General features: G+C 37.0%; 1 protein-coding gene across 1 annotated transcript in view; it reads right to left on the bottom strand.

Annotated features, from left to right (window-relative positions):
- The window catches only part of MAN1A1 (mannosidase alpha class 1A member 1), a 147,325-nt gene that overhangs the window by 98,961 nt on the left and 33,984 nt on the right, over window positions 1–14,380 (bottom strand). The window contains exon 2 of the mRNA XM_065630753.1: window positions 8,935–9,031. Within this exon, the coding sequence (XP_065486825.1) occupies window positions 8,935–9,031 (97 nt within the window). The remainder of the gene's footprint in view (window positions 1–8,934; window positions 9,032–14,380) is intronic.

Genomic DNA, 14,380 nt, shown 5'->3' on the forward strand with positions numbered 1-14,380 from the left:
GCAGCGGCTAATTGCATATACCATCCTTTTTAGAATGTCCCTTTCCTACTTTGATGGGAGTAATCTATATGTTTTCCCCCATATATTCCACTAATAAAACTGCAGCATACTTTGCTAAGAACATCGTATCTTCCCAGGGCTTATTTGGAGCTTGGCTGCCCTTCTCTCATATTAAAGGAAAAGTATTCCTTTAAACCTGGCTAAGTAGCCTGGTTTTTTTTCCTAAGCTCATGAGAAAGAGAGAATGATTGTGGAAAACTGCTGGAGGACATGTGCTCAAGAGCCCTACTACAAAGGCTCTGGAGATGTTTAGTAACTCTGTACAACAAAAGCAGCTCCTGGTGAACTTTTACAACTGAGCTTTACTTACGGAAAAATCATCTATAACCTGATTTGCTTGAGTGGATTGTGATAGGCTCACCATGCAATGACATTCTTTGTGATAATCCTCTTGTAATACAGCTAACACCACCTCTAAACAGCTGAGCTTTCAATTTTAAGGATTACTACTTGAGCTGCAACTCACTACTGAGTCAGAAGAAAAAGAGAAGAATTCAACCTTATTGAGAAATCGCCCTGGAGTCACCCACTTCCTATGATTTTTTGTCGTTGTTGTTGTTTTTCTGAATCTGGCCTGGACAGAACCAGAATCTGGCCTGCTTAGAGCATTGACCTCTCCCTGCAGGCAGACGAAAGGAAATGGGAGAATTTCAAGTAGATCTTTCTTTATTTGAGACAAATTTTGCTATCATTCCAATGGCTCCAGAAAACAGAAGAAATCAATTAATGTGACAATTAAATAATCAAGTTTGTCTCAAATAGTTACACTTCAGAGTCTTGATAAAAGATAAAACAACACAGAAGGCATTTTTAAAGGGTTGGTTTAGAGGCCAGAATTATGAATTGTGAAAAGTTGTTGTTTACAGTAAGTTAGCCAACAGGATAATCCAAACTTGAGAGTGTTAAGGAAATTGTGTAGCTGAACAGCTCATTTGTAACAAGTCAGACAAACAAAGGGAGGGGAAAAAAGGAAAGAAAAAAGAATTCTAATAAGTTAAATGAACATTTCTTATTATGGAATAAGATCAAATATTTCACAAGCCTAAACATACTATGCTTCTCAAAGCACAAGCACACCACAAAAATTATTAAATACAGTTATCATTCCTGTTAGTTCCTACACAATATTCCCAAGGAATTACACAGCATAGTCTACAAAATGCAAAGATTATTGCTAGGCAATTACAATACACACTCATATGACACAGAATATTTTGGCAGAAGGACTGTTTTGCTATACACCTGAGGTACTGCTCTAAATTTGATTAACAGTGAGCACTGGGTTATAAAAAGTGCCAGCAAAGTTGCAGTCACCATGGTAAAGTTTCATAGTTGCCCTAGGTAAAAGGAAGATATCACAAATAATACTGAATTCATACACTTCAGGTAATTACAGATATATTTTGCAGATAATACAAAACCCAGTATATTTAAGGTAGAGAAAACTGATTGAAATTTGTAGCATACAAGCTTGAAATGAGTAATTCTCATTATATAAGAGATAACCAGATGTACAAGCCTACCAAAGTGAAACATTACACGTGTCTACCAAAACCTCCAGACCAAATACTCATATATGTTCCATTTTACTTCCATTGTTAAACCTGCCTGTTTCTCGCTCTTCTTTACCAACAGCATTATTTATTCCATGTAAATGATTAGTAGAGAACGCATAAAATAACCTACAAGCTAGTTAACTGAAGAGAAAGCAAAAGAAATCAGTCAACCTGAAACTTCAAGTAAACTATCTAGCAGCATCTACAGAGCATCCTTTCCAGTTTAACACTTGAAACCTTCAGCAATGATCTGGAAAAAAAATAAAAATAACCTACTGCTAAAAAGATTTGTGGATGATTAACAAAGATGGCTGATTACTCAGCATTTCAGAATAGCGTTATATACAGCACAGAGCAGTCTAGATCACCCCTGGGCAGTACGCAGTGGTTCCATTTAAGCAACATGCTTTATAATATCTAACAATGCAAAGGTATGTGCACACAAATAAAAAAAGGAGATTACATCAGAGAATACGAGTAGCGCCTCAGGGGTGTGGGTGCAGAGCAGAATAAAAAAAGTGATCAGAGGATTAATAACTTTTTATGAGTTTCCAGGATGTCACTGCAGGGAGAACTGCTATGGATGACAAGCTTATTAGCACAGTGCTGTGACTGAGCTTATGTGGCCATAAGGGTTAATAATCACAACTGGCTTACAGCCAAACTGTTTGGAGGATGGGTAAAAAGAAATTTTTATTTGTCTAGCCCAGGCTTTTAGACACAACTTATATTTTTGCCAAAAGAGTCTCAAATAGAATACAGCCAGGATGCCAGAATCAATGTGTGTTGATGCACTTAATAGTTTATTTACAACTTTCCTCTCATCCCTTGTATACCAAGTGTGGTTCTCCAGAACATCTACATTCTTTGCCATTAAATACATTTGGAGATATATATACACACACATACATGCACACATATATGTGAAAGAGATGAAGATTTCTGATCTGCAAGCATATTATACAGAACATTAAATGGAGAAAAGTTTCAGATGTGTCTTAATACACTCTATAACAGGATGGAAGCCAGGCACCTTACTCTTTTTGAGTTCAACTCCTTTTCTTTTTCTGACCCTGTGTCATATTCTGACTTGAAGGAAACTGTGGGAAAGTATATGACAAAAATGGAAGATAAGGAAAGATGAACTATGAAGTGGCCTCAGGTCATGCTATACATCAGCTCCCTTGCTATAAGAGTTCACCATCCAACAAGCATCACAAACTAGCATTTCTTGTTTGTACATTACTGTAGAAGACGAGTAGAACGTTGGTTTTTTCTCCCAAAAACCAGTTAAAGTTTTGTGTTTCTGATATGAAGTATGAAAATGAATATAGGACATTCATATTTGTAATTTTTTAATGTGATGGAAAGTCAGCACATACAAATAATAATCGATATTCCTTCAAAAAAGTGCAAATGTTCAAAAATATATTTCTTCTATTATTGTCAGAAGTGCTTTTTAGGGCTACTTTGTACTATTGTGGAAAAAAAAAAATTATTCATAGCTGTGTTTGAATTGCACACAGCCCCACCCTGATCTTCTTAGACTCTTCATTGTTTCCAGCCAGTGAGGCAAACTTGTCTTTGTCACCTTCCAGTTATTTTGAGTTGAAGAAGCTCAGTCAAAGCAGATGCATTTTATAAGATCTTCCTCCAGTTTGTCAGTTCAGACTCAAAATTACAGCCAAAAATACAGATATATAAGCTGTCACAATCTTTTTTCTTAATCTGGGCATTATGCACAGTTCAGATTTTCTTAACATTAGGAATAAGACCAGATCCTTTGTAACACTACATACGCAAATTTAAAAAAAAAATTAAGCATCCATTTATTTTTCATCTCTATACACATATATATTGTAAAGTAGCGACTCTGAACTACATTATTCTCAACATATGCAAGAATACATACAGGTTTGACAAAATTAACATTTTGATTAGACCTGTAGGTTTCTTAGAGCATTGTTTCAAAAGCTGATTCAGATTTTAAAATAGTGTTTTCCTTTAAATAAAGTTCACTGAAAAGGTTCCTATTGAATATCATTAGCAATTTAAAGTGTCAAGAGTGATTAATTATCAAAGCGTGCTCTGCTAAAACATGAAACTCTTACTCAAGTACTGGCAAACCCTCAACGACACTAACATTTTTAATTTCAGTCCCTATTACCAGCTGGTAAGAGTGGGAAAAGAAACAATACTTTCAATTTTTTACAGATTTAGCTTTCCATATGTGTAACAAGAAACAATGCTGTGATATTTCTAGAATACTCTTTTATTCTCTATTATTTTGTACATTTGTGCATGTTAGATCCAGCTCTGGTGCCTTTGTATTTAATAGACCTTGATGAATTTTTCCTCTGTTGCTTGCCTCTGCTTTCCATGGAAGCCTTTGGCACCTGCCACACTTCTGGCACCCACACAGCTCAGCTACACATTTTGTTATGAACCACCTTCTTTTGTTTGAACATGCTGCCTACGGATTTGATATTTCCACCCCTTACAAAGGGTATTGTTCCCCACTAGGAACAATAAATCCTTGTTCACCCAATCTATGCCACCTTCTGTGCACCTCCATATATTATACTGAAAAGTTTTCAGTCTTTACTACCTTGAGTTCAAGTCCCCTGGTTCTGTGTATTAACTTAGAAACATATCCCCCATGCCATTATGTGCCAGTTTAAATTTAGGTATGTTAGACCTCATTTTATATTTTCAAGAGAATTTATCATCTGTCAGGGAATCCTTCTGGGTTCATGGAATCGCCGGCAGTCGGCCATTGCTGTAGCTACCTTGAGTAACTTGTTAGCGCTGCCAAACTGGCACTCTGGTCATTTGATTTTCCAGCGCTGTGATAAATAATCCCAGAGCATGGCCTCGACAGCAATGGATCCCTGCAAGAGGCCAGCAATAAGCCCTCCAAAATGCTTTTTTTGAAATTTAGAAAGACAATAAACTTACTTGTCTCCATACTGACCAGTTTTGAAAAAACAGCAGCTGTACAGCATGACCCTCTCACAAATGCTGTGTTGAGTCATCCATCTGCGTATCTACTAATGTTATTCTTTAGACAAGCTTCTATTAATTTAGTTTGGAAACATGTCAGGGTTACTTCTAAAACTAAGATCACATACTGGAATCCAAAATTCCAAGGAATCCAGCAGCAAACGTGAAAAGAAACAAGATGGGGGGAAAATTTTGAATTTAAATTAACCTATTGTTTAAATACAAGTACAATTAATTTTCTGGACCTATATTAATAAACTTAGTTTAAAAATACACATTGGTGTACACTGCAATACAGTTTTGAATATGTATTTTGGCAAGCTTTAAATGTCTTCATACATTTCAATACTCCGCAAAAGAAATTACAAAAATCAGTTCAAAGTGGGAGGAACAGGATCTTGATAAATTATAGTACTTCAGCTTTGCAGATTGTGAGTATTTATTAAATTCTTCCCATTTCCACTCCAGAAAAGGCCCTTTTTCCCCTTGCAAAGACCAATTATACAATGGCCACAAGTTACAATATTATTAAACTTGCAATACTGCACATGAAAGACAGTTACAGATAATTGAAAAAGCCCTTTAGTAACACTCAGTGCAGGAACCACTTCTAGGAAAAGCTCTCCAGCAGTGTAGCAATGCTCATTAGCTTTAAAATTAGCACAGAAGGCTTGGCAAGGAATAGCTCCTGGGTTAGGGGGCTGGTGGTGTGGTGCTGTAAAAAAAATAAATGGCAAAATTGCGATTTTGCCACTTTCTTTCACACTAGGAAGGTAGATCGATAAAGCTCCATTTTCACAACCATTATTAACGGCAATCTGAAACTTTAACCTTTAAAGTATTAAAAAATAACAGTACTTACTACTATTTTCTACCAAATATGGGCAGAGAACAATTAGTACTCACAGAAGAAGTCATACCAACATAGGAGACATGCCCTGTTTTGCTGATGCACAGGTATGGTGCAGATGTTTAGCTATTCCAACTTACTTGGTTAGTCTAGAAACAGTTGTACACTTCTTAGAATTACACTAATAAGAATGCTACAGAGATAACAACTGATGACTTTTCACTCTTGCCTTTTCAAAGAGTTATTGTAACCAAATCCTTTGTAGCTGGAGTAAACTAGAAAAAACTTACTTGCCAAGACAACATGGTAAAAGCTAATGTGGTAAATAAAAAGGAAATCAAAACATTACATGAGCGTGTTAAAAAGACTTTGCAATGGTCAGAGGCAAGCATGCGGCTTTGACTTGAAACAGAAATATTTCAGTTTACACGTTTCAGCCTTTCTCTAAAAGTGAATTATTTTCAGTGTGTACATGTGAGAGGAAGCAACTTTTGCTATTAACATGACTATGTCTACAGTCTACCAGTCTAAAGACTCCCTCAATTTATGAAATACACCCTCCACACATGGCTCACAGAATATCAGTAAGATCAAGGCAGGTCCTTGTCTTCAAAATTGTTTTCATGACCTTGGTTTAGGACAAATAAAATGCCATTTCAAAGAAGTTCCTCTTCCCCCAGCCTAACAATAATGTCAGTATAGCTGCCAAATTCAGGATGGTATTGCCTAACAGTCACATCTATGTGTAACTACACTTCTAAAAAGCCCATCTTATTTTTGTGTTTCAGAGGAACACATCATTACGGTTGTGTCTTGCCTTCAAGACAGCTGTCACTATAATCCATCTGCAAAATGCCTTATCATGCTAGCAAAGACTGAAGTATTTATACTTTCAAAATTAAGCTTAGAAGCAATATAATTTGAAAACAACTCTCCCCTTCTGTGTCAGGAGAGCTATAGTGTCTGTAGCCTACACAACATTAAGCACCACTGAGCCACAGCACTGGAACCTGCTGTTCCCAACAGTGAGGTACTTAAAGTCTCTATCCCATAGCAGACACTCCCAATAGAAGTACCGTAACTGCACAAAATAATTCATAGGAGGGGAAAGTGTTCAAAATTAAACAGCTGGCTAGTGAAATATGTTATATGTTACTGCTATTAGTACAGTCAGAAACTCGTATTTTTGAAAAACTGAGACCTGCAAGCAAGAAGAAAAGACAATCATGGCAAACTAGAGACAGTTATGATGCATAACAGTGAACTGAAGGTCTCACTTGATTTCTGAAGGTTGTGAGGAGATTTGTGGGACACAGAGCTGGAAGTAACCTATTCTCAACTAATTTAATTCAGAATTACCTTAAAAGCAGTTAACCTTCTGCATTTTTTGCTAAAATGCAACCTTTGCATTATTTTAAAAACATTAGAACCAGAAAAAAATATGATAAGTAAACGTGTTTGTCCTTTCACAAGGAAAAAGATGTTCGGGTATTTGACTCCCTCAAAAAACAAACAAATAAACGAAACATACAAAACCCCACACACACGAAAAAAAGGCAAAACCAGATCATCTTTTTATTGCTTTAGGCAAAAGAAGACATTTGTTGAATTCAAACATGAAGGAATACTTCAGATCTAATGATATACAGACACTATTACAGAAACAAGGATTTGTTTCTAAAAAGCAAAAGGAGATTATGGATTTTGGAAAGTGTAGCTTGTGAGACAGAACTGCTTGCAGATATACTGCTCTTTCATATTCTGTAAAGCAATTTGGCAGAAAGAGACCTAATGCTTATTTTGATTTGCCACCAAATTCAATAAGTGAAGATGTTTCTAAGGAAATCTCCTCAGCAATAAGATCTTATACTAGATGACGATGATGAGAAAGTGCTCTGCATTTAGACTGACTCTGCTTTTTACTCCTTTAAATGCAGTTTTATTTTCAAATTCAACACTTGTCCTGTTTCACACTGAATAACACCTGCAGTAACTTATTCTTATGCAACATCCACAGAACTCTGCTTAGCATTTCCAAAGTCAATACATCTACAGCTTTTTCTGCAAATCCATGCAATATCATTAAGAACTCAAACCTTGCAAATTTTTATACCATTTCTGATTCCAAATGGAACTAGGTTAAGCATTTTAATTTAAGATGTGCCATTTTGTTGTCCCCCAAAAAAACAAAACTGCACTAAATAGTTCTCCAAATATTCTTAAATTGCACAACTATCAGTCATCTCAATTAAGATAATTAAAAAAAAATATAGTTTTCAAGAAAACAGAAGCCTGACAACCCTGAAGTTCACCCATGCTACTTTGGTTTCATGTTAGAAGTCCAATGACTAACTATATAATAATTACCTAGTAATATTTTTGATGTTAAGCTGGATAGACAAACAGTGCAGCGAGATCAATGTAGACGTTGTATTTTCAAAATTATTTTTGTAATCACAACTGCTGTCTCTTAGCAACTTCCAAATATAGTTGAGGATTTGATAAGTGCTCTATTTACGCTGGTTTAGGAACTGTTTCCACTTCAAACTATCTTTTCCAAACATTCAACAAAATAAGTTCCTGTTAAAATCAAAATAATGTATTGATTTTGTCTCAGCTATATAAATTAGTTCATTTTTTCAGCTTTCTGTTTGGAAAACAGAAGCTATTTGAATATGAAGATTGCTGTCAAACAATTTAACTCTTAATTTTTCTGCAAAATTGAAGGTGATGACAGTCCATAGGACTGCTTTCACTTGCTTCCCTCAGAACACTGTTGCTCTTCAGCTGCTATTTATCCAGCCCTATGTTCCACTTAGACATTGAAAAAGTCTTGCCTCATTACACTGGATTTCTGCAGTTGTGTCTCTCCTACTAGAACTTTTCAGCTGCATATTTGTTTTACACTGTTAACTTGGGTGTTACTTAAGCATCTCCTGTGCAACCCTTAGAGCTGCAAATAATGGTTACGCTCATTAAAGAGAGTGCTTGATAAAGGAATCTGGCTGATATAGATTAACAAGTTTTTTTAAGGAATGGAAATAAAATCCTGAGAACTGTAGCCACCTTCAGCTACCTTCATGACTCGTAGAGAGTATCTTTTGTTCCTTGTACAGGATTTATTCCCTCCCCCCTTTATAGTTTTTGTTTCCTGCTTATTGAATGTGGTGTCAATGAGTTCCACTTCATAGGAAAAGTTTAAGGCAGGGCAGTATTTAATGCAACAAAACTAAATCTTTATCATGCAGCAATGACACGCGTCATTTATTGGCATTCAGAAGAGAATAAATAGAAGACATAGAAAGCATCACCTTCGTTTACTGTTACTTTTTATGATTAATATAACCAAGAAGCACCACACTGCATGACAGAGGGTAGAAAGAACATGTTTATCACCTCTAAGCTTTTCAGCTGATTTACTGTTTTATGCTAACGTCACTAAGCATGAAAATACCTTCTACTCACCAAATAAATTGCTTGAATGTCCTTGCTTAGATATGGGTTTCAGTTCATTTAATCCCCATGCGTAGCGCTTATAATTATCCCAGGCATGTTTCATCATCTGTAAGGAAAAGAAAGCAGGATTATAATGTTGATTTAGCAAGAAGTCACGGCAAATACTGACTGGCAAATATTCTCAATATTAAACATATTTAATTCAATGTTTAATTAATTTCATATTGTATGCATTAGAACTATGAAATACTCAATACAGAATAACACTGGCACTGTTTTCTGGGTGGCAGTGGGATGGTTACCATAAGAATTCCACGCCTGTCCCATCCACCTCTACCATTATCTGCACACTTATGATCAGGACACGCTCAAAAATAACTAAATTTTAAGAAGGGAATTTATTGTCATATATCAATTCAAGTAAGATTTTATTTCCCTTAAGCATACACCTCTGAAACAGAAGGAAGTAAACATTTTTAAAGAGGATTTTTCTCCTAGAGCATGAATTTTTAAGATCAAAATCAGGCTCACAGTAATTTTCAGATTCTGGCACACTTTCTTACCTAAAACTAGCTGGCTGAAACAAAAAATATGGCTAATAACAGAAGAAGGAAGCTAAAGTGGGCAGGCAGGACAGTTAGGAGACATTTTGAGGTTATGATGATATAATCTTCTATGACTCTAAATGCTACGGTATGCATCTGTAGCTACTTACACATGTCATTTTGCACAAACAGCCAAGAACTTCTACGACTAAACATATCAGTACCAAAACACATTTTGCATAAAGAGGTGCATTGCAAACAAATTCTGCTTTGGGAAACCGCCTTGGGGAGCCCAGCGCAGCAGCTCCGCGGTAAGAGCAGAGGACATCCACGTCAGAAGCCAGGACAGGGGATTGACTCAAGGATACCTCACATACTACCACCACCATCAGCCAGAAAGGGCCCAAAAACTCCTTTTTGGGAGTGGTCCAGGTGTGCAGCCAGGAGCCCACCTGTCCCTCCCCAAGCATGTGGCAAGGACAACGCACAGAGCTCTGCAGGCCTGGTGAAGAACCAGAACCACTCCAGCAGGCCCAACACCTCCCGTTACCAACCACCACCTCTAATGCCAGCTCAGGAAGGGCACTTCTCTAAGGGCCACCACAAGCTTCCTGACTTCACGTAACAGAAGGAAAGATTTTTGCCTCCACGGTGTCCCTCCTCCCCTCTTCCACAAGGCAGAGCAGCGCCAGGAATGCCAGAGGTCATCTTCTAGACAAAAAGTGACCATTTTAGACCTTTCCAAAGATATTGCTTCAGGCTGTCAGCTGGCAACACTGTTCTGCCCTTGCTTTAAGACCTCTTCTTGAGGCCATGTGTGTCAAGGATAATTCTGTTAAATAACAGTTATAATCCTAAATTTAAAAGCAACAGCCTTAGGACTCACTGATAATAGTAATCCTGCACTTTCTTCCTTCTTCTTTCCTTTGCTCAAATCACATAGAGAAATCATGTCAATTAAAAATCTGCATTAAGCCAGACTATAATAAATGACAACAGATTTCCTAGAGCACTGCTACATTTGTGAGAATAGATGTTTCTTTGCTATTTACAGAAGCATAAATGCACATCTATCCTGCAGGAAAGTTCAGGGATGTTAATCTGCTCTAGAGCCTTTACAGGCCCAGCTTCACAAACGCAAAGTTTGGTATCTGCATTTAATAAATAACTATTTTCAACCAGAGGGTTAGCAGCAGATCTTGGCTGAAAGGCAGTAAGCTGTGTGGGAATGCTCTTTGGCCATGGATGGCACCCACACACTGGATGGTAGAAGCAGTGTCCCCTGCTTGACTTCATTGCAAAATGGCTTAGGAACTCTCCAAGGACAGGGTATTTTATCCCAATGCAGAACTGGTAAGAGGCAGCCAAGTGGTAGACTTCATGTCTATGGGGCATCCCCAATCCCTGGCGACCGGGATCAAGATCATGTGAAACTGCTCATTTGGCCACAGTGTATTTTCTAATTTACCAACCAAAGTTTTCCAGTAATTTTGTGTATTATACAAGAATGATTTATTCTGCCTGGCCGTCATGTGTCAGACCTGCAAGCTCAGCTTTAGATATTAAAGCACAAATTCTCACAGATTTCAGCAGGCTAAATCACACCTGCATTGAACCTGACATTTGCTATGCTTTGTCAAAGCTTATTTTCTCATAAAATCACATCACAGTCTTTTATATTGTTTAAACTGGGAACAGCACACAGAAGGGGTATTTTAAAAATAATAAAATAATAAAAAGTTGTAATTAAGTGGTCTGGATCAAAGTGCCTAAAGGTGCATTATTACAACAAAATTAAAATTGCACAAGCCAGTACTGCCATGCTCCTTCCCTTCTCTACTCCTTTTTCTCCTAGCACTTCCCTGCTCCTTTTCTTGCATAAAAGATGCAGTGCTCATTTATCCCCACACAAAGTCAGTTCAGGAAACAGAAACTTGCAAATAAAAGTTTTGTTTTGAGGATCATTTTTGACCTCGTTCCCCAAGTCAGATTGCCACAAGTACCAGTTACCAAGTGGGAGAGGCAGGAACAGCTCCAGACCCAGTTCAACTCAACCCAAAACAGTCACAAAGTGCACAACACTACAAAAAGTCCCATATGTACTCAGTTGCCTTTAGTTGTTCCAACTGATAGATATTTTGATCATATTTCATCGTACATGCATGTGTGTGTTCTTAATTTCTGTTAAGAATCACTCCGATTACCTTATTGTTAAGTCAACCCCTAGACAGTAAGACAGGAAACTAACCCACAAACAAGACACACTATTATTACATGTTAATGAACAACCTTTTTTTTTGTTTGCTTGTTTTCCAAAATGTCCTCCCATTTTGCTGAGTCTAACTACACGGATACATTTGCCTAAATGCTTCCTAGGAAATTATAATGTGTGACTCCAAAAAGCCGAGAACACAAAACGTGTAACTCATTTGAAAAAAAATCTGAAGCGTTAAAGAAATACTTCAGTGGGAAAACCCCCCCACCAGAATCTACTGAGCAAAAGAGTAATCTATTTTGGTTAATCAAAGTTCTAATTTAAAACTCTTCCACAAAGTCTAAATTTAGATAAATACGCCAAGCCTAGCACATAAGTTTCCTCCAAAGAAAATGCACCTTTAGAACATCCTTGCTTTAGACATTTGAAGGTTTATGAATATAACATTGAACACACAATGCAACTCCAAAAGCAGTCAGTGAGCCCTCTAGTGTTTTCAAAGGACAGGAGTTATTCCAACACAAATATCAATGGCTATAAAAAAATTACTAGGATTCAGTGTTAACAGTACTTACTGTGCAAATAGCCCATAGATATGGTAGCCTAAAAAACCCACTTTCATCAGCACTACCTGCTGGACAAGTGAGTTTGTGCTTCTAACCTAGCAAGAAGCCTCAATTTCTAGAATTCAATACATCAGAAGTAATCTACATGCTCTCCCTCTGTGGATATTATTAAACTATATTAAATTTCTCACTAAATGAATTTCCTATTTGTTAACAGCTTTATTTTCTATGCAAGAATGAAAAAGTTCTAAAATAATGAGTAGCAATTTGAATAGATCCAGCCCACTGATAATTAAGCCTTTGCTTAGACAAAACTGGCACTGGTAGTTCAGGAATGAATTTTAACAGGTTTTTTGAGAAATCCAACTATCTTTGCAGTTTTCACCTTTCTGTTTGCATGAGACATCCCCAAATCAGTATCTCTACATTTTTTTTATTTCACAAAGGCCCTTCTGATCACGTCTCTGACTACTACAGTACAAGCACTGTTGACGAAATGTCTAAATAAAGATCGTAGCTACGGAGAACATCTGTATTTCAGCACAACATTACAGATCCTGTTAAAAAGATACATTCCTACTGATGAAGAGTCTAACAGCTTTTGACCAGATGGTTCCAGATACTCTCAAACTCCTCTACAGTTGAACTAATAAAATTATTTCTGTCATAGGCAGAATTACATTTGCATAGACATATTCCTCAGTCCTTCTAGTTTTACTAAGATATGTTCATTGAACTTCAAATCCTAGAGAAGCCTGACAGCTGACTGGGAAGCCCCATGTCCACATTAGCAAAGTCCATTTCCAACAGAGCTCTTCCTCAGGTCACCCACGATCAGAAGCAGCAGCTGAAAGCTTGACTAGCTAGCACTGCCTCCTTAGTAAGCTGGCTGCTTTTACATCTTCAGAAAAAAATTGGGGCACTGATTTTTACTTATAAAGTCAGAAAACACCAAAATATTACCCCACCTCTGTTGACAAATAACATAAGTGTGCGATGGTAATTGATATCAGCAAAGTCACTTAGAAGAAAAAGGTGAACGTCTGACATTGTGCACAAAAGGATCTGTGCATTTCTTTAACTCTACAGAAAGAATTTCAAATATAATTTTAAAATCCTTCTCAAGCCAGTGAACATTAAAAACAAACAAACACAAACAAACAAATTTGTTCTCCAGAAGCAGAAACAAAGATCTTTTCTACAGCTACAGTGCTGGTCAACCAGAAGATGATGATAATGCACCCCCATTTCTTGGTATTTTAGTTACTGCCGTTTTGCAAAGCACTCCAACACAATGTCTACAGAGGACACATAAGCCACTTGAAATGTGCAAAATTCAGTTCTGTTCACACAGGATTACCCAAGAGTTCAGGCATAAAACATTGCCAGAAAACAACAGTGATGCTGAATCAGCACAGTAATAGTGGTATTTAGATGGAAACTACTGCAGTACCAGGTGGAATGATAATAATAAGAACTTAATAAGGTTTATTTTTAGTGGTTACATACAAGCTGGGGAGACGTCAAAGATGACGTCAGGAAAGGAATTCAAGCACATTCCGTAACTGTGATATTAAAGGAAAAAAATTAATTGCATGAAATAGTACCATCCTGGCCTTCAACATGGTCATTTAAACCACTCAAAGACAAAGGAGGAAGGCAGAAGACTAAGCTACTGGCAGCCCAAGAAATGAAGAGAAAGTTTAAAAAAAAAAAAAAAGAAAACTGAAGAAAACCTAACAGTTTGCTAGTCTAATCTCTAGTAAACGCTCATTGCTAGATTAAATAATTTTCTCTTTCTCATTTTACACTGCTTTTTACACATTTAAGTTATTCTCACCTTTTAAACTTCTCCTACCAGAACTGTTCACTAAGTCTAGTCTCCCTGAATCCTTTCTCCTTCCTGTTGCTGGAACTAAAAATTCATTCTTTCACAGAATCAGCAAGGGAAATGAAGGAAGTCCCTAGAATTAGTAAGAAACCTCTATAGACATCCCACTTAAACTTTCCTCCTGTACCCATGAACTTTCATGGTTGATGACTATACTGGGTCTGGCCAGGATGAAGTCAGCATCAGCAGCCCATTTGGTGTGTTGAATTGGTGGCTGAAATAACGCTGGTAACACAGC

Source organism: Caloenas nicobarica, chromosome 3, assembly GCF_036013445.1.
Source record: "Caloenas nicobarica isolate bCalNic1 chromosome 3, bCalNic1.hap1, whole genome shotgun sequence".
NCBI lineage: Eukaryota > Metazoa > Chordata > Aves > Columbiformes > Columbidae > Caloenas > Caloenas nicobarica.